Genomic DNA, 20487 nt, shown 5'->3' on the forward strand with positions numbered 1-20487 from the left:
TCATTCAAACCCTATAATGTCAAGAACAGTGACCAACAATAAGTAAAAAAATATATAATTAAGAATAGATTCATAAAAAAATAATTATTTAATATTACATTTTAGACTATAATCGCAGATATATTTTAGATAGGAACCGAAGTTTAGTCGAATGTTTCGATGGGACGTCTTTAATTGCAGCAACGCATATTTTCTGCGCAAGGAACAAACAGGTATTTGTGTTCGTTTATTTATATAACTTTGTAATCTAAGAGTGCGTGATAGTTTGTGTACAGAAAACAAATGCATTGAACTCTTTAAAGGACAGTCAACAAGGCATTTCGCTTTTAGGTTTTATTTAATGACTAACGCATATTAATGTGTATTTTTTTGTCAACTATTGTGGTTATCAGGCCATAAACAAAGGTGGAACAAGCTCCACCACAACCCTTAATAAAAGCAAGGTCCGAGATGTGCCTGACGTCGCTCCTCAAGGTTACGCCTGCAGATGCCTTCTGGCAGGGGAACACCCCACAAACCCCCCAAATAAAGGCAGAGGAGATGGAGAGTGGTTTTTAACTCACCACCTGTGGCGAAGTTTTACCCCACCCATTTTCTGCGTGGCTGATGTGTCCAAAATCTGTGCGTCAACTGACGACAGACAAGTCCATTCAGTGAATAAACAAACGCGCTTTTGTCGTTATTTAAGGGTTAATTCCAAAATGAAACTTCCATCGTGGAGCGTGCAGGACTGAGGTGGTCCCGCTCAGGGGGTGGGGGCGTCTGAGAATAGACGGCCCGGTCGTCCTTGAGAAATGACTGCCCGGAGGCGTCCCACCGATGACGATCTGAGTGCATCCGTCTGACAACATGTTGGCTGTTTGTGTCAGAGCCGCGGTGAGTGGATTGTTTTTTACTATTTGATACGACTGAAGTTGAGCACAACGATGTACATAGGTTGCACCCGATGCATGGAGGGGGTGGGACGTTAAATAACGCGGTCAAATCCTGTAAGATGTAAACTAGCGTGTACACATGACAGACAAATTACCTTTCTGCGCCAGGAGAAACGCAAAAATAGGTGTTATTTTCCTGTTTATTTGCTGCGACATTTGAGCTAGCAGTTAGCATGACATTAGCTTCTTGCTCCATGTCAAACCAAACTGCGTGTCTGACCGGTAGGTTTATTGACCTCGGAGTCAACATGGATTGCGGCGGTGTGATATATAATTTACTACGAAATCTTAATAATAAGAAAAAGACATTGCATATCAATGACATAACTGTCTTACTTTGACATATCCCCGGAAACTTTGATTAGACCTCCCAGCTTGTTGACGTTAGCTTCACATTGCAAATCGCAGAAAACAACATCTAAACCACCTCAATTCCTGTCGAGCAAATGACATTCAAGTATGCTATGCTATGCTAAGTTATGACATCCAGTGTGAATGTTTAAGTGATATTATATGACACTAATTATGAATTTTTAAAATGTGAAAAATATCAATTGCATCACCACTAGCTCTGTCCATTGGTGAAATGCATCTTAAAGATAGAGATATAAACCTCACAAAGTCAATCTAAGTGTGGTATCATAGACATGTTAATAGACAATTTATACATCCACATTTTTCTGGAGCAGAAGACGAGCACAAACACACAAGAGTTCATATTACTTGTTTCCGTGTGTGTTTGTTTTACCTTCCATTCCAACCGTTCAACAGTCTCAACGCTCTATTTATAAGTCATCACCAAAGTTCACGGTCTGCTCCTGTGTCGTTGTTTTGGTGTCAGTTTTCACTCGCCAAGTCACCTTTTTCTGAAGACTCATCAGAAATGTTGTCATGTTCTCATGTGTCATTTTGAGTATTGCATGTTTATGTGTTGGAATTTAGTGGAGTGTTTGTGTTGTTTATAGCAATAACGGAGTGCTATTGAAATATTATGAAGGTTTGAAAGGAAATGTGTGTTCCAGCTGCGGCCTGGCGTGGTGAAGCCATGTCACCTGGTCAGACCAGTCACCCAGATGCAGGAAATGTCCACAAGCCACCAGGAGGGTTTACCGAAGCTTCCAGTTCCACCCTTGAAGCAGACGTGCGAGCGCTATCTAGCTGCCCTTGAGCCTATCGTCAGTGAGGAGGAGCTGGATCACACGCGCGAGCTTGTCAACGAGTTCCTCAAAGGTGGAGTTGGCGAACGGCTCCAGAAAGGACTGGAGCGACGGGCCCGGAAGACAGAGAACTGGGTATACATAAGACATCATTCTGTCATGAAACAGCTTGAGGAACGTGTAACCATCACTTAAAATGAATAGTGACTGAGTGAACACGTGACGAAAACATCATTTTGTTAGAAAATAATTTCGTTCGCGGTAAATGCAATCTAAAGGTGTCGTAATCTCCATGGAAACTAGATGGGGATGTCGGCATATAGAGTGAGAAGCCAATTTAAATGGCGGCAGACTGATATTCACATTTTTTTGTGCTTCACCGACATATTTTTTTCTCTTTAATTGTCGCATTTTCTAACTTTTCTTCCTTCATTTAGCTGTCAGACTGGTGGATGCAGTCGGCCTATCTGGACTGCCGCATGCCGGTGGCCGTCTACACAAGTCCTGGTGTGGTCCTGCCTCGCATGCACTTTCACGACCGTCAAGGACAAATGAGGTGAGAGTGAACCTCCAACTTGACCCAATCAGCCTCATTTTTCCATTGACGTTTCAGATATTTGGACACCGATCAAGTTGTAGCTCAGAGTAAGCCACAGTCGTTGGGGTCACAAGCCGACCTTTACACAGGCTTCTGATCTCACAGCAGCTATTTAGGGCACTCTGGCTACTCATAGCATTGCTCAGCTGTTTTCAGCTGCTGTGACCCATGGGATATGTAGCGGACATGTTGGCCCAGTTCGGAACTATGTTGTTTATTTATATTCAGTAATGAAGTTCAGTTGCTTGAAGAATATTTGGACTGCACAAGAAAATTGGTCAATTATGGGGAAATAAGACTCACAACATCAATTCTTTCTTTTTTTTTTAATGACTTAACTGGACTATAAGCCGCTACTTTTTTCTCGCGGACTGAACCCTGCAGCTTACACAACGATGCGGCTAAAATATGTTTTTTTACTGAGAGGTTGATGTCTGCGTGATTGGTGAATGTCGATATTACAAAATCCGATGACATGTGACAGCCGCTGATGTCCTTGTGTGTGTCAGAAGTTGTGGGAAGCCCTGTTGTAAAAATGCTTTGTTAGAGTTAGAAGTGGCAGAGATGAAGGTGCTGAAAGCTGAAGCAGAGAGATGAAGTTAGGAAGGCCAGACTCGAATGGTTTGGACGCAGGCTGAGGAGAGACAGGGGACTTGTTGGATGAAGAATCCAGGACGTGGTGATACCAGGCAAGAGAAGAAGAGAACCAGTGAGGTCCATAGATGTGGTGAGAGAGGACATGAAGGGGATAGATGTGACAAGGGGGGATGACTTGCTTTGGCAACCCGGATGGGGAATGTCTTAAGATAATAATATATCGCACCAAATGCATCCCATTTTGGTACACTCCAAAAATATCAACAGCAATTTACTCCTTTTTGTTTCCTTCTTAAATGCACTAAAAGGTTTTCAGTTCATCTGTCAGTGCTTTTCTCTTTACACGCATAACGTACTCACTAAATAATTTCACTGTCATTACAGATTTGCTGCCAAACTGATAGCAGGAGTTTTGGAATTCAAAAAAATGATCGACACGTGAGTCCAGATAATTGACTCACATTTCCATTTGATATTGTGTAGACTTGCAAAGTCTTACTTAAAGTCCGTTACAGAGAGACCCTTCCTGTCGAGTACCTGAGCAAGAAGCCGCTGTGTATGAACCAGTACTACCAGATCCTGTCGTCGTGTCGCATCCCTGGACCCAAAAGAGACACTGTTGCAAATTACGCCATTGGGAAAACACCTCCCACTCACATTACAGTCGTTCACAACTTTCAGGTATTGGCAGTAGTTTTGCAGTTTTGTTTAATTGATGGTTGAATTTTGTGACTTCATCCTTACACTCAAACCTGAGGTGGATTTATGAAACTGGCCTTCATTCAAAGTGGTCAACACCGACGCTAGGAGAGATAAATGGCTTTTTTAAAGCATCTTTCTAGTGATACCTCAGCTACCTTTGTGATCGACTGGGTGCCTCTGATTTGCAGTCTCCCGACATCCTTTCCTTTGCTACTTCAGCTACCAGTTACTCCCAAATCAAAGTGTTGATGCCTTCTCCCAATCTGGCACTAGGTCTCCAACTACTAAGCTGACGAAGTAGTTGGAAGAAACTTAAACACTGGCTGAAAAATGAAGCTTAGCTGTGGAGGAATTAGTTCCTCGGATGATAAGGATTTTGGTGGGTTGTGTACTTATATTGTTCGCCATGTCATGAAAAGGTAACACTTTACATGTTACCAAGTCCTTAAAAGTGACCGATTTGCTGACATTTTTCAGTAAAAAAAGCATAATTTGGTTACTACAAAATCCAGATCCCCAAAAAACCTTTTGATCTATGTGAAATATATGGACTTTACTGTACATAGTACTGTAAACGATACTTTGCTGAAATGTTTTTCTTCCCTTCAGTTCTTTGTCTTGGACGTCTACAACAGTGATGGCACGCCGCTGACTGTAGATCAGATTTACATGCAGTTAGAAAAAATCTGGAACTCCTCACTTCAAACAAACAAGGAGCCGATCGGCATCTTAACCTCTCAGCATCGCAACACGTGGGGAAAAGCCTACAACAATCTGATCAAGGGTAAGCACAAATTGTTTCTTGCATACGATGACAGTCGACGCTTAATGTGCTTGTGCCGCGTTTCGCCACAGACAAGACGAATAAAGAGTCCGTGCGTGCCATCCAGAAAAGCATCTTCACTGTGTGTTTGGATGCACCGATGCCCCGTGTGTCAGATGAGCAGTACCAGAGTCGCGTGGCCGCCCAGATGCTGCACGGAGGCGGCTCTCGCTGGAACAGTGGCAATCGCTGGTTTGACAAGACTCTACAGGCAAGATGCTGTTGCCTCATACTTACTGTTCAAATACCAAGTCATGAAGTGACACCTATCCTCTCCTAACTCCTCCACATGACCTGTTTCTATGGTGTACTTAGTCTAATCTCATCCCCCATGGTCGCTCTCATTGAAAACCTGAGCATTATCCACTGTGGTGCTTCAAACTCTTTTGGATCTAAGCTATACGTCAGGCAGGTCTCACTGCTGTCCCATAAGGCTTGACTCTAGCTGCCACTTTTCTGTCACAGATCAGCCCTGGCAGTTGTTTCCACCTGATCCACCTTGCCTGCACTCTCTTCCTCACCTAAATCTCTGTCCATTACTTCTTGATCAATTCCTTTTTTCTTACAGTTCATTGTGGGTGAGGACGGAACATGTGGTCTTGTCTACGAACATGCCCCAGCTGAAGGTCCTCCCATTGTCTTCCTGATCGATTATGTTGTCAAATGCATGTAAGTAAGCGGAATCACAACAATGTTTTTCATATCAATTTATTGAACCCATTTTTTTATGACTTTCCTATCAGGCAGAGGACAGAAGTAGTCCGCTCCCCAATGGTTCCACTGTCCATGCCCCAGAAACTGCGCTTCAACATCACTCCGGAGATCAAGAGGGACATTGAGAAAGCCAAACAAAATATGAACATGTGCGTCCGGCTTACACTTCTGACGCATCTGTCGGCATTTGTGTGATTTTGTTTGATCCTATGTTGCCAGGATGGTTCACGATCTGGATGTGAAGGTGCTCATGTTCTCCCATTTTGGAAAGAAACTACCAAAACAGCACAAGCTTAGTCCAGATGCTTTTATGCAAATGGCTCTCCAACTTGCATATTTTAGGTGAGGCTTCCTCTGTAATTATTCATTGTGTCCCTCAATGCAGCACGTGTAACAACATGTGTTGTTAATCTGATTTTATCATCCAGGATGTACGACGAGTGCTGCTCGACGTACGAGAGTTCTTCTTTACGTATGTTCAAATTGGGTCGGACAGATGCAATTCGCACCACCACGGTGGACTCTTCCAATTTCGTCAGAGCGATGCAAGACCCGGCAAAACAGGTAGCCCGTTGTGATATCACAGTCGCTGGATGAGGATTTAAATGAGGATCTGCCCGGTCTTTCAATAGAAGTCGGAGAAGCTGTCGCTGCTGCAGCAGGCTGTTCACACGCACAAGGACAACACGTACAACGTGAGTGACCACGCGACCGTCTCACTCTACATCTGCTGACTGTGCCGTGTTTTAAGGCCGTTCATGGACAAGCCATCGACCGACACCTACTGGGACTGAAATTGTTGAGCATTGAAGACCTGACTTCAATGCCTGAAATATTCATGGATACTTCCTATGCTGTTGCCCACCACTACAACCTCTCAACGAGCCAGGTGAGAGTGAATATTTTACATCAGAAAGACAAAATGAAAGTTTGATCAACAGCTCTACTTCTGCTTTTAAGATTTACCGTAATTTCCACACTATAAGCTGCTACTTTTTTGGTCTGAATCCTGCCGCTTATACGATGTGGCCAATATATAGATTTTACAGGCGTCAAAATGCTGAGCCTCGTCACATCAAATCACTGACATTTTATTGACCTTAAAGCTCTCAAAATGTGCTGTTTTCGCCAGCGTGTCCGCAGCTCCGCCCACAGAGTCGATCTCCTGGAGGACCACAGAGGAGAAGTAGCAGCTGAGACCGGCTGTGGTGTCGGAACTTCAGACACATGGGCGAAAACAGAGCATTTTGAGCACTTTAATGTCAATAAAAGATGTCAGGACATCATGTTTCAAGTTAAGAACATTGCTGAGTTTGTTTCTTGGGTCAGTCACGATGCTGGACCCCATTTTCAAAACTAGTTTAGAAGTGATCCTCATGCATTTTTTTAAAATCTATGGTGCAGACAGCACCACTGCACCAGCAGCTTATAGACCGGTGCGGCCGAAGATCTATGTTCCTTCATAAATTTAGTGGGTGCGGATAATATTCCGGTGCGCTCTGTAGTCCGGAATTTACGGTAGATGCTGTCCCATAGACGGTTGTGTGACATATGGCGTCCTGATGCAGATCGCAGATCAGGAAACAGGTTGTGTGGATAGAATCATCAGCAGGGCGCTCGAGATGTGTGAGAAGTGAAGAAGCAGGTGAACAACGAAAAGAGAAGGAAGGAGCTGAAGAAGTGATTCAGACTGCTTTTCTGAAGGGCGGCGGTAGCTGAGGAGAGGGAGGAGGAAGAAAGTGGAGAAGGCGCAAACATGATGCAGCAAATTCTGCATCCCATTCCCAGACAAAGTTCTGTTTTTAAATGGACATTTCTACTGATCAGTTGAGACTTGTGGAGATGATTTTGAAGAGAAATAGTGAAAGGAAGATTGAATTATATTATGCTCACATTTCAGTGTTTAAGGTAGAATAAAGATAAAAGGATGGGGAAGGATAACTGGGTCTTTATATTTAGGTTTAAGTTTGGTTCACAGTCCTGGTTAAGGTTAGTTTGGATGGTTATGTCTAGGGTGAAAGGCTGAGGAAAGCATTATGGCATTGAGAAACCTCACAATGTCCCCACAAGTGTGGAAATACAAACAGGTGTGTGTGTGAGAGAGAGCGACAGGGATAGAGAGAGAGAGCGAAAGCTCATGAGATAACATATTAACGTGGGTTCCTAAGAAGTCTAATTTGCTCTATTTCTTTCTTTTTTTTTTTTGAAAGCCTTTGGTTTCTTGGGAGATTATAAGCAAGAGAGTGCCATCTAGTGGCACGCCTATTTAATTCCACCAGGGAAGTCTGGTTGCATCTAAACCTTCTGGTGACAGAGCGGAGGATCATCGATAATCGATTGCTTCCACATGTGTCCAGGTGGGTTCTAAAACAGACTGCGTGATGTGCTTCGGCCCAATGGTGCCGGACGGCTATGGCGTGTGCTACAATCCCATGGATGATCACTTCAACATCGCCATCACAGCCTTCAACAGCTGCGAGGAGACCAACGCTGCCAAGTTTTCGCAGGTGGTTGAAGACGCTCTCTTGGACATGAAAGCTCTTCTGGAAGACAGTCAGTGATCCTACACTGGGTTGAGCTCCACACCGGTCTTCACATGCGAGATATTCGCTGTGAACCACTGCATCACTGGGTTAGACATGAAATATTCTAAATGTTTGAATATATTGTGTTTTTATTTATATATGTATATATATATATATATATAAAACTACAAACATAACACTTGTGGTCTCATGTTTATTGTAAAACACAGCAACCCTACTTTTCCATTGAGGTAAGAAAGAAATAATCGTAAATTTAAACTGAGTGCTGTCTGCACAGTCTTGATGTCAAAGGTGTCTGAACATGTACTCAGCTCTGAAGCTCCCTTTGGACCGCAAGTAGTCGCCGTGAAACTCAATCTCCGCCATATTCCCGGCAGACTGCCACTGAAACAACTCTGGTCCTTTGAACACGCTGGTCTTCAGCATGTTCATGTCTCGGATCTGAGCGGGAGAAAACAAGTTTACACTTGAGGTGTTCACAGCGCAGCAGCTCAGTGATTCTCACCATGATGAAGGTCGAGTGGCGGTCGGTGACGTTGGACGCAATGTGGACAGCGTGGATTCTGATCCTGACCGAAGGAGGGGCGTTGATGAGCACTCGGCAGGTGTGGTTGGTGCCAGAGATTGTTGGGTTCTCGAACGCACCGCTGGGGGAAAACATTTGCACGTCGCAGTCTACAGGAAACAAAAGTGAACTCTGATGCAGATAAGGATGTAAACATGCTAGGATGTTTTATATACTGCAAAATGCGTCTCCAGTTGGTGAGCAACAGCGACTGTGGAACAGAAGCTTTGAATCTCATGAGCAGCTTGTGCCGTACCTTGGTGATGGCCTTTTTTGGGGTTTTTCTTTGACGTATAGGTGAAAACTACTCCATTTCCAGAAGTGAGCAGATGCTGACGCACAAGCAGGAAGTTGGTTCTGCTTGTCAGCTCACTACCAGCGACCTGTTCACACTTCTTCACAAACACTAGGCGGTCAAAGAACACCACGTATTCACCTACAGGAAAACATAAGTGAGTGTTTGTTTATGAACAGATGGAACAGCCTGTTTTGCTCTTACTATTAACACAGTCTAGGGTCCCAGACTCCACTTTGATGAGAAGGATTTCGTCCAGAGGTCGACCAATAGCTACCATGCAGCGTCCTGTTGCGTTTCTCAAGTCCACTGTGCCTGATTCCTCCACCAGCAGCCGTCCACATGCCCCTGAAAATTGCATGCAATTCAAGACCTTCCAAAATGTCACACCTTATTGACAGGTCCAGGTTCTTACTGGGTCCAGGTGCAGGACTGGTTGTGGAGTATAAGGGAGTGACAGCCTCTGTGACGGGTTCAAGTTTCGAGATCTGGGTTGGCAATATAGAAGCTTCTCCATCAGGAACGACCAAGGTGGGTCGCACGTCTTCACAGCCGTCCATGGAGCAGCCCTGGATGGTAATGGGCTTGGGCAAGTGCATGCAAAGGAGCGGGCTGAGGGGCTCTGGCTTGGAGGGACCCATGCAGGACACGGCTCTGGACTGGATCCCATAGCCGCAGGTAACTGAACACTGCAGAGGACGAACAATTCACATGTATTAGACAGGAAACTCACCTTCAGGTACATTCTCTCTCTTTGCCTGAAAACATACTTGTAACATACTTATAAACAGTGTTGAGGAGTGGGGTTAAGTTGGCTCTAGATACGCAGTCGACTGTTTAAAAAAACAGCATTAAACTTTATGTGACAAAAAATCTGTAGGTCCGAATATTGAACGCCAGTTAAAGGAACGTCAAAAATTAAATGTACTGTCTACTGACAGACATCATATTCATGTGACTAATAATGGACTTTCCTATGGTTTTATTTTCTGAAATGACTATTTTCTACAACATTTTTTAGAAGTATTTATAGCCTGTTATTTCACGTTTTGTATTTGTAAACCTGTCATACATGTCGCTGTAGCTCTCATTTTGTGCTGCGTCTTTTGTCTTTTGTGTTTTGTCGCTAAAATACTGATGCCACCTCTACAAATTGGGAAATACTGCTAATATGAGGTATGTATGATCTAGTAAGCACAGTGACCTCAGGAGGACAAGTCTCACAACATCCATGCAATATTTAAAAAATAAACAGGTCATGGATATTTGTCATTGTTTATTCAACGAGTTAAATGAGTAAAATAGTCACTAAAGCTGCTTAAAATAAATAGATAAATAAAAGTAGCTTCCCCTTTCATAATAAGGCTTTAGAACAAGGATCATTATATCGAAGAAGACAAGTATTTAGTTATGGTAAAATGCATTTTGAGTGAGATTTTGTGTTATTGAAACTAAGTAGCTCTATTACTTCAAAACCTCCTGAAGGATATTTGTGCTTTTGCACTCCGTAACGCATGTTTTTATCGTATGTCTAATAATTTATTGTGTGAATGTACCTTGCTCCAGGGCTTCACCTCCCACCTGAGCGTGCACACCTGCACCAGACATGGCACCGAGGTAGCCGGTTTGACCTTCGCCTTGCAGGTTTCCTCAGCCACTACAGCTTCTTTCCCATTTACAAACTGCATGCAGCTCACAACCCTCAGAGCAACGCCCAGGTCGCACGTCACAGAGCAAGGTAGAGTCCTCACCACCCTCCACCTGCACAGATGAAGGAGACGATGAGGCGACTGGTGGATATGTGCTGTGCGTTTGTGTTACCTTGCCGGACAACTGTGGGTATTACATGACACCACTGCGGCAGGTTTTGGTGAGGCGCTGCACTTGGCATCATCCAGAACCTTCTCTTCTCCCTCCATCTCTGTGGCACAGTAAAGCACCCTGTTGGCCACCCCTCCTCCACAGGTTGAGCTGCAGACTCCGAGCTTAAACCGCCATCTTGTGGTTAGAAGGTCACACTGTTGCTTCAGGAGCAGAAGAAAATAGAGAACAAGACAGCAGTGCTCACGTTGGAGGGCAAGGAAACGTGCTGCAGAGCTCAGAATGAGGGGCAGGTTTAGTGGAAGCATCACAGTAGAAGTCGGGCATCCCCAGTGTTGTCTGATGGTCCACGCAGGTGAACCACACCTCCAGGGTTCCTGCGTCGAAAAATGAGGTTAGAAACATTAGGAGCTGATGGAGGCAGAGCACAAAGTCCATCAAACAAAAAAAATCCAATTTAGTCACTGACAAATTACACACTGGGAATATCACAATGAAATGACCATTTACTGACCACTGAAGACCCAGAAACAAGTTGCATACCATTGCCACATGTCTTGGAGCACCCACTGACCACTGGACTCCACACATACACTCGCTCTTTTGCGGAGCTTTGCACCGGTCCAGACTTAAAGGTCGGCTGTTCCTGGTGAAGACAGCTTGTGATTCAACTGACTCAAAACAAAGAAGACGTCCTGGTTTCACCTCTTTCTTGGACTCCCACCCTACAGGGCAGACGTCGACCACACATGGCACGGATTCAGACGGTCTCGCCAGCTTCGAACAAAAGCTCGGGTCGACCTCAACCTCCTGGGCGTCCGAGGTCCTCACACATGACGTGGTGCGTTTCATCTCTCCCGGTCCACACACTGCTGAGCATTCACCAGTGTCCATAACACGCCACCTGTAAACTCAAAACTTATTTTATAAATCACAACTAAGCCATACTTTTATTTCATACCTGGCCGGACACACGTGTATGTTACATTTTTCTATCGATTTTGGAGCAGATTCAGCAGGGCAGTCAGAATCTGGGACTTTTCTGAGGTCACCATCATGATTTTGGACACAGAATACAGGGCGCACTTTCTCGCCTCCGCCGCAGGAGACGCTGCAGGGACCAAACTGCCCTGTCTCCCAACTGCAATAGAGATGAAATGAAATGCTTAGCTGACATTCAGTGCTGCATCAGACTGACCTGGGGGGGCAGGGCTGAAGCCGGCACGTGGTTTGGAGCGCTACAGACGGAGGAGACGTGTCACAGTGATGTTCCTCCAATCTGCCCTTAGAATCTGTGTCTACACACACGCGCACGTGTGTCTGTACGCCTGTGTGCACGAGACCAGTCATGTTTTGTTTTTGAAGGCGCTCTTGTGCACGAGGTGTGAATGACAGTTACAAACCGGAGCCACACGACACAGAGCAGGGGGAGGAGACGATATCCCATCTGCCTTTCGGTGTCATGTCTGCCACTTCAGTGTTGACAGGAGCATAGAACTGGTAGGTAATATTTGGGTTAGTCTTGGCTCCATATTCCTTTCCATATTTCCGATAAACCTGTAAACAAGAACACGTGAGTGTCGACCTTCTGCCACAATTGTCGTCTATGTGTTGAGTATATGGATATTTCCTCTCTATTTTCCTAAAATCCCTCAGTCCGGACCTGAATTTTTATATTCTGCAGCAGCACCGGTCCAGGAAGAATCAGCTCCTCCATCTCAGGCAGCAGGTCAGGGCTCAGATAAAGGCGGTACAGCAGCCTGCTGTCATCCAGCAGAGACGGGTGGGTCACATTCAATTCCATGGTCCCCATTCCAGACACAACATAGCGATCCCCGAACATCACAGCTGCAGGTGCGACAAAAATACCCCAGTCACATTGTGAATGCGTCCCAAAAGCTGCAGTTGAAATACCGACCCATGTGAGTGAAGACAGGAGCCTTGTTGATGACATGGACTTGTGTGGCGTTTAGAGGCAGCGAGAGAAAGGTGGTGTACTCTAAAACATTAAAGAACACACTTACATGTTGACCAGGGTAAAGCATACCATTCCTTCCACTCCATGTTCTACCTCTGGCTCGACCTTCAGTGTAGGATCCAGAGGTAGCAGCACAGGACGACCCATCCCCGCCACAAACGCCACACACGTCCTCCACCATCCTGGAGTGCAGAAGGCCGTCGCACCCGAACAGCTGGTGAGATATTTCACTTTTAAGAAATGTTTAATAAACATTGTGGTCGAAGTTAACAATGACAACTGTGAATCTTTCAGCTACACTTTTTGAACATATATTACCATCCATCCATCCATCCTCAACCGCTTATCCTGGTCCTGGGTCGACCCCTTGGTCTCCTCCCAGCTGGCCGGGCCTGAAACACCTCCAAAGGGAGGCGTCCAGGGACCATCCTCATGAGATGCCCGAAGCACCTCACCTGACTCCTCTCAACGTGGAGAAGCAGCAGCACTACTCCGAGTCTCTCCAGAGCAACAGAACTTCTCACCCTATCTCTAAGGGAGACGCCCATCGGAGAAAACTCATTTCAGCCGCTTGTGTCCGGGTTCTCATTCTTTCGGTCATGACCCACAGGTCGGTATGAAGATTCATTTGTATATAGAGAGCTTTGCCTTTTGGCTCAGCTCTATCTTACACACAACAAGTGCGGTAAAGTGACTGCAATACCGCCCCTACTGCACCGATTCGCAGACCAATCTCCAACTTCCTCACCCCCCCACTCAAGAACAAGACTGAAACTTCTCAAACTTCTCCACTCCACATATATTACCATATATAAAACACGTATTAGCAACTTATTAGCTTGCAATTAATCAGATTTACTGTCCATAAACCTAAACACTTCACAGTGACAGCCAAACAGGGGTACGATAAAGGTCAACTGAAGATGTGATTTGAAAGTGGAGCAGCATTTTAAAAAACAAGGCCCAGTCTGTAAAGAAAATAACAGCTATATGCTGCCCTCTATCGTTCAGTTGAGCAAATTGCAAACATCCTTGACTCGATTCAGCCGCAGGACAAACTCAGGTGCCTCATCACGTGGTTACCAAAGCTGATGAGGATTACATTGTTTTGGTGTTCAACTTGTGTTGCCACAGTGTGAAAGTGATGCTTCAGAACTCAATTACTGTTGTGCATACTTTTTTTAGCAAAAAAATAAATAAAAAAAAATCACATTCTCAGGACACAGATGAAGTCAATACAAATGTTGTACACCTCTCTGTTTGTGGTTGTTTTCCGTCCAACGTACCTGACATTTGCCCCTCAGACACACAGCTGTGGAACCGAAAGGTGGAATGCTCTCTGACTCACAGCGAGTCCCATCCACAAACTGAGAGCCTCGACTCACAATGAAGTTCTCCCCCCTCGCTTGGCACATGAGTCGGCACTGCTCATCTCCTGGTGATGACAGGGGCTTTAAGTGATAAACAAAGCGTTTTGACACTGACGTCACCTCGCGTGAAGCCAACGGCTGGGATCCAGGAATAGAAGGAGGCAGTGTTTGGTTGCAGGTAGAGCGGCTGGTGGTTGGTCTGAGAGCACTGGTCGGCCATGAAGTCCAGTTGGGAGCTGTCACATCGCTGTGCCGACACAACAGACATAGCTGCATCACTGCCAGGGTTCTACTTACTTCAGAGGTTTCAGATCAAGGTTTTATTTTGAATTGAATTGTGAATTGAAGTTGGTTATTTTAACCAATATAAAAACATAATGAAAACCTTTTTTTGTGGAGTTCTGACTCCACTTCAGAAGAAAGAGACCGCAGCTGTTTGAAATGATTCAAACACCCAACCCCACTCTCCTGGCGCTGGAAGTGACTGCTGTTTTGGATGTGACAAATATGGTGGGTGGGAAGTGCCAATGCACTTTACAGACTTTGAAAGAAATTGTATTTATTTGTAAATTTGCATGAGGTTCTTCTGAACTCGAGTGATCCATCCACCCACCCATGCTCATGTTTTTTGCTGCTGCAAGTGGGATTGCTTATCTGGGATGTTTGAAGAGCTCCCCCCTCTGGCAGGAGGGTCAGATCAATGGTAGGGAACAGCTTTCTTCACTAAGCCCCACAGATACAGCAACATTTTTGTATTTTTCTTTATATACACAATTCATTATATGTTATATAAGTGGGCCCAACATTATACATTTGTATTGACAGCTACACATACCAATAAACATCAGATTTTCAGAGGGATTGTTTTGGTTTTCCATCCATAATTCAACAGCACGATTCAATGAGGCACTGAACACACAGCCTCAGTAGAGAGGCCCTCTTTAAACACTGCCGGTGAGGACTTACTTGCCGGTGGCAAAGTTCAGCTTCAACGTCAGGTCCATTGCAGTCGTTCCCTCCAAATGCTGGTCTGAAAAGTGAGACGGCAGAATAATATTTATACAGCAGTTATGTGAGCTTCCATGCTCTACCTGGGGTTGTTGCACTGGCGTGTGCGATGTGTGACTCCCCCGCCACAGGTCCGCGAGCAGGGGGAGAACTCTGTCCAGCTGGACCAGGAGCCGTGCACCACTGCGGCAAAACCAAGCCGGCCCGGCGACTCACAGCGCCCCCTCAGACACCACTGTAAAACATAATGCTGTGTGAGGCAGGTTCACTTTGTCGAAGTTTGTGTTTAATACTTGATGAGGGGCGCATTCTGTCCCATCCAACAGGGGGATGAGGAGGCGTTTGCAAGTGCTGTCGTCATCTGGGTTCACATGGCAGGACAGAACCCGACACACGGGCTGAGGGAGAGGTAGATTCTGAGCCTTCAAAACAAACCGTTTAGTGTCATTGTTCAGCTTACTAGGTCAGGATGGGTGAAGGTGCAGGCTCGCGCTTTCCTCCCAAAAGCGATCCGACACTGGTCATCCACTCCATAGTACAGACCGGGCTTCCAGTCCTGCAGAGATCCTCCCAGAGCCGGCAGATCTTTTACACATTCAGCCTTCCCTTCGCTGGAAATGCAGTTTGATTCCAGTCTTATTTTTTCCAGACATAAATACTGTACGTCAAGCAGACTAAGCAAGACGACGCTCGAGTTAAGGGCCTTAGCTTCAAAGGGCAGCAAATAATTTACTGAAGCGTCTATAAGTCATTCTGGGAACCAAATCTGCGCTATTCATTAAGGTTGAGAAACTGCACTCAAGCGCCGCCGAATTTAGCAGATGTGATATTGAAGATCTTTTGTGTCAACACAGGCCGAGGGAAGTTTGCTTCCAGGCTTTAAAATCAAATGCATAATGACTTTAAAGGACAGTCTGTAGTTTTATATAAGAACAGACCGGGTTTTTTTTCACGCAGACACGCATCACTACATGTAAAAGATAGGATTATTGTTGTCTTGATTTAGTTTCTAACCAGTGAGCTATTAAAGTATGTTCGATTTTGACTTTTTTTGGCAGGTTTTCTTCAATAATGAGTTTCAAATTGAACAGCTATAAATCACAGATTCTGAGCCTCTAGTTTACAGCAAACGTCTAGACAGCGTAACTTTCCCCGCACAGGCCTGGGAGAGTCCTCTCACAGCTGCCCACATGACCGATGAAACATGAACATTGAACACATTGAACTATTTAGCTGCAGTGCACCGAGGTAAACAGGAATGCCCAGAACTTCACATAAGAATAAAAATATACCTTTATCTTTCAATGGTCCTGTCTCAGTTCCCTTTTGTCTGTAAAGCCCTTTGTGAAACTGGGCCCTGAAACATGCTATATAAATAAGGTCCTATTATCTTGGTCAGTCTGTCTTCTTTCAACTTCTTCAGCCTGGCACTGGCTGAAATGATGGAGCTAGATCCCTAATGTAAAACGACAAACTAACACTTTTACAATTTTAGCGACAGTATGTAATTACACTCTTTTACCAGTGGTGGCGCCAAAAACAGATATTCTGAAACTATGTTGAGCCGCTTTACTGGACATTTAATATTGTCATTGGTCATTAAGTGGTTGTAATACCGGCTAGACGTGGCCCCTGACACTCAAGTTTGACACGTCAAGTGCAGGAGGTGAAAAACACAGACAGAGGTGAAGTATGATAGAAGAGTAGCTGCAGATGACAAGGTTAGAAATAAGTATATCACAGGGCCTGTGGATGGGAGAGACACATCGGTGGAAGAAAGCTAGAGATGAAAGCAACCAATGAGGTTGATGGATGTGCTAAATGAGGACATGTAGAGGATTGGTGCGACTCGGGAGGATGATCAAGAGAGGTGGAAGCGTCTGCCTTGCCGTGGCAATGAGAAAGCAGAAGAAAAGGAAAGTGTAACTGACAGCAGATTGAGTGTCAAAAATCCCTCTCTCTCCCCTCAAAGGAAGAAGTCACTCGGCCGTATATTGACATCCAAACTTCCTGTGTGATCAGTCATGAGTCAAAGTGGATGAACATGTGAGATATTTCTCACTTGAAAAATGCCATGAGCTGCTGTCGGCTGCACGATGACCAGGTGAGGTCCACGCTGTTGTATCCTCCATCCGACGCCATCATGAAGCCTCCACTGCTGCAGCTGTTTCCTTCTCCATCATGGTTGATGCCCAAACTAAGGGAAGTGAAAGTGCATCTTTATTTTAATTTACCTATTATATACCCATTGATTTTTTTAGCCCTCTACCTGTGGCCGATTTCATGGGCAATGGTGACCCCGAGATCGAATCCGGTGTCCTCTGCTATCACGCAGCTCCACTCCCCGGAGCAGGCTCCACCCAGCTGGGCCACACCTCTGACCTGCTTGTTGCCATCCGGCAGCACCAAGTCGTACCTGCAAGAATCACATGATTCCGATTCCGATTCAAGGGACTCATGGCTGCTGCAAACCTTGTTATGTACACAAGGAGGTCAGCGTGAAGAGGATCTGTATCATTTGAAGGGTTGATCCTTCGGCCCCAATCGCACACGCTCCTGAGGGACGACGTAATATTGGCGGACATTTGGATCTCTGACTGGAAGAAAGATAAAAATGGCTTTTATTCTCCTGGTGTTGCAGCACTATCTGTCGAACCCGCTGACCTCCGGCTCTGACAGAATGATCATGCGGACCAGGTGCACCCTCATGTTGGCGCCCAGCGTCGTGTCTCTCAGCAGCTCCGCCGCCTGGATGCAAATTAAAAACGACTTCATATTTAAAAGGGCACTTTGTGGCAGACATATTTCAACGCTGCTCTTTGAGTGTCGCGGCCAGTGATCTATGAGAAGAAAAAGCTCTCACTCACTATATTGAGGTTGGTGAGGACGAATCTTTCAGTGTCCTGCATGTGGACCTGCTGGACGTCCGGTCCAACCACCACCAGCAGTTCCAGGTGAGTGATATCTGGGAGAACAGGTGAGCGAGGTAGGCGACCACTCACTGGAAATACCAAAAAAAAAGAGGGTCATTACGCAGAATTATTTAAATTATTATTTATTTTAAGCTTCAATACCTGTAACTTCCGGGGGGAAATGCTCAGCAATTACTTCATCTCCGGAGTGATTTAATTCCTGTTAAGACAAAATAATAAATTATAACAACAATAATAATACATCAATTTACACATAATATTTATGGCATAAAAATTGAGGGGTTCTACTTCTTTGTCTCATGATATCAGGAACAAGTTCTTTAACTAAAAGGCAAGTTACTTTTACATTTTGGATCAGAACACATTATTACAACGGTCTAAACCATATTTTTAGGTTTATATAGGGTGAACATTTCGCCGCTGGAATGCGGACCGTACTTTTTTCTAGGTTAGGAATTTAACGGGACAATAAACAGTTGAAAGTTGAAGAGTTCAATGTACTTAGCAGAGGCGGTGGAAGGACTGAACCGCAGCGGGCCCCTGTTTTCCACTTACCCGGTCCAATGGAGATCTCATTAGAGCCACAAAACCGGGATCTAGTAACAGCAGAAACAACAGCCGCATAAAAGCCATGTTTCCTCTCCTGCTTCAGTAAATAACAGCTCTGGTTCAGTTGCAGTCCGGTGTGTGTTCCTTCTCTCAGACTGGGACGCGGCCAGCAGCCTGTTTGTGTAAACACTTGGTGCAGACAGGATGAGTTACCGGTTATTTGCTCAACTTGTCACGATCGGACGTCAAACAGTAGGAATGAGACAGAATTAAAAGTGAATTTCAGTGAGTTACATTTGTAAGTATTGACTGTTAAACTGGGATTTAAATATAAATATGTGTGATTGCGTTTTAAGGTCAACAGGGGGCAGAATTGCACCTGTTCACACAGACGCTTTCACGCTGTAAAGAACATAATATTCATTTATTCCTGAATCCCAGCAGCACAGGGTGAATAAGCTGATAGGTTTCACGGTGAACCCTGCAATTTTCACGTCATGCCAGCATTGTCTGTTTCCAAGACTCATTTCTATCCTTCCAATGCTTGAAGTGTCACAAGAAAACAAGCCCTCCCACCTCCCTGCCTCACTCCTCCCACTCTTCCTGCGGGATGTAGCTCCATAAAAGATGTATTCAAGCCCCATCTGCCATTAGTCTGCCAGATATCTGGCTGGTGTCAGTGTGAGTTAACAGCAGGATATCACCAGCCCAGCAGACCTCGCGGCCCTGATCCTTTATAGGCTGTTTATAAGGGACGGATCCTTAAACCAGTGTCTCCTATGAGCAGGGTACAGATTGTGTATTTATGATGTACTCAATTATATATATCTTGCCATATGGGCGACACAGGCGGGCACAACAGATGATGCCTGAGGAAAATGGCTGCAACAAGGAGGAAGCTCTGGGTGAAGTTGTTGTGTCCCTCATGAATTGTCTATGTGGGTTGCAGCGAAGGCAAGCGGAAATGTTTTATATTAAGGGTGTGTCATGAAAAGTTGATACAGAACGTGTCTTTATGAAGCTTTTTAATCTTTTTAAAGGTCACCCAGGTAAGCAGTTCTGTCACGGGCTGTGTGTCCCCCTGAGGTTTTTCCAAATCAAAGTGAAAACACCACTGAAATCCTCTCCCTGAAACCTGCCGCCTGCCTATGAGAAACCCTATTTTGCTTCCGTTGCTGATTTTGGTTGTGAATTAAAGTGGGTTAAATGTGAACTAAAGAATGCTTCCTTTTTTTTCACAGCCCAGGAGGAGCTCAGTCTGGACCCTTTTGAAGTTACTACTGTGACAATATTATGGTGAGCTTTTTAAGCCTCATCCAGGGCAGCGACGAAATTCAAATATCCTGCAGTTATCAGAGCGCTCATCGCAGCCGTGTCTCCACAACATCGCTCAGTGAAATATCCTGGAGACCTGGGGACAGTGGCGTACATTTTTATTCCCTAAATAAACCTCTGCGGTGGGCTACTATTCTAGATCTCCTATCTGCCTTTCTACACCCGCAGTAGCTTGACCTACTTTTTCCTGACCTGACTAGTAGGGATGGTTTGATGAGGTTTCATGAAACACTGTCCTGATTTTCAGAAGCCACCAGATGGCACGGTCTGCTGTAAAATGTTTGGACTTGAACAAATAATTCAATGAAACCTCACTTTCTAAAGCATGAGCACCATCTAGTGGCCTCTGAAAAGTAGGACACTGTTTCATCAACCATGCAAAAATGTTTCATGATACCTCATCGAGCCATTAATACAGTAGTGAGCTGGGGAAACCACCGACAACTCAGGTCTAAGTGCTGCCAAGTCACGTTTGGTGTGAATGTACATTTAGCGGTACATGAACAGTGAGCGCCTGCAGTTTTGCACCTGTGTAGACAGACATGAGACTAGTCCGCCAAG

General features: G+C 45.0%; 2 protein-coding genes across 4 annotated transcripts; one reads left to right on the top strand and one right to left on the bottom strand.

The window, feature by feature from the left end:
• Window positions 1-163: 163 nt before the first annotated feature.
• Window positions 164-8228, top strand: LOC128762677 (carnitine O-acetyltransferase-like). Its single transcript, XM_053871099.1, has 15 exons — window positions 164-212; window positions 689-876; window positions 1958-2227; window positions 2530-2648; window positions 3672-3725; window positions 3803-3968; window positions 4599-4773; window positions 4845-5023; window positions 5381-5481; window positions 5556-5675; window positions 5746-5868; window positions 5955-6090; window positions 6159-6221; window positions 6278-6415; window positions 7884-8228. Exons 2-15 carry the CDS (start codon window positions 850-852, stop codon window positions 8085-8087), a joined length of 1875 nt encoding a protein of 624 aa, XP_053727074.1. The 5' UTR covers window positions 164-212; window positions 689-849; the 3' UTR covers window positions 8088-8228.
• adamts13 (ADAM metallopeptidase with thrombospondin type 1 motif, 13) lies at window positions 8227-18762 on the bottom strand. Of its 3 annotated transcripts, none has more exons than XM_053871096.1 (29): window positions 18598-18762; window positions 18184-18241; window positions 17977-18110; window positions 17774-17857; window positions 17582-17706; window positions 17379-17525; window positions 17172-17306; window positions 15570-15720; window positions 15403-15507; window positions 15193-15344; window positions 15068-15131; window positions 14222-14348; window positions 14018-14166; window positions 12825-12945; window positions 12672-12752; window positions 12417-12601; window positions 12157-12310; window positions 11952-12081; window positions 11715-11894; window positions 11459-11657; window positions 11297-11393; window positions 11001-11130; window positions 10754-10930; window positions 10489-10693; window positions 9348-9621; window positions 9137-9280; window positions 8894-9073; window positions 8578-8747; window positions 8227-8513 (listed from the first exon to the last, which is right to left on the bottom strand). In XM_053871096.1, the coding sequence occupies exons 1-29, from the start codon at window positions 18673-18675 to the stop codon at window positions 8358-8360; spliced, it is 4092 nt and encodes a 1363-aa protein (XP_053727071.1). In that variant the 5' UTR covers window positions 18676-18762; the 3' UTR covers window positions 8227-8357. The 3 variants fall into 3 exon arrangements, with proteins under 3 accessions (XP_053727071.1, XP_053727070.1, XP_053727072.1); XM_053871095.1 differs by having other exon boundaries at window positions 11297-11399; window positions 18598-18761; XM_053871097.1 differs by lacking the exons at window positions 18184-18241; window positions 18598-18762 and having other exon boundaries at window positions 11297-11399; window positions 17582-17702; window positions 17977-18027.
• Window positions 18763-20487: the final 1725 nt, after the last annotated feature.

This window comes from Synchiropus splendidus, chromosome 7, assembly GCF_027744825.2.
Source record: "Synchiropus splendidus isolate RoL2022-P1 chromosome 7, RoL_Sspl_1.0, whole genome shotgun sequence".
NCBI classification, from domain to species: Eukaryota; Metazoa; Chordata; class Actinopteri; order Syngnathiformes; family Callionymidae; genus Synchiropus; species Synchiropus splendidus.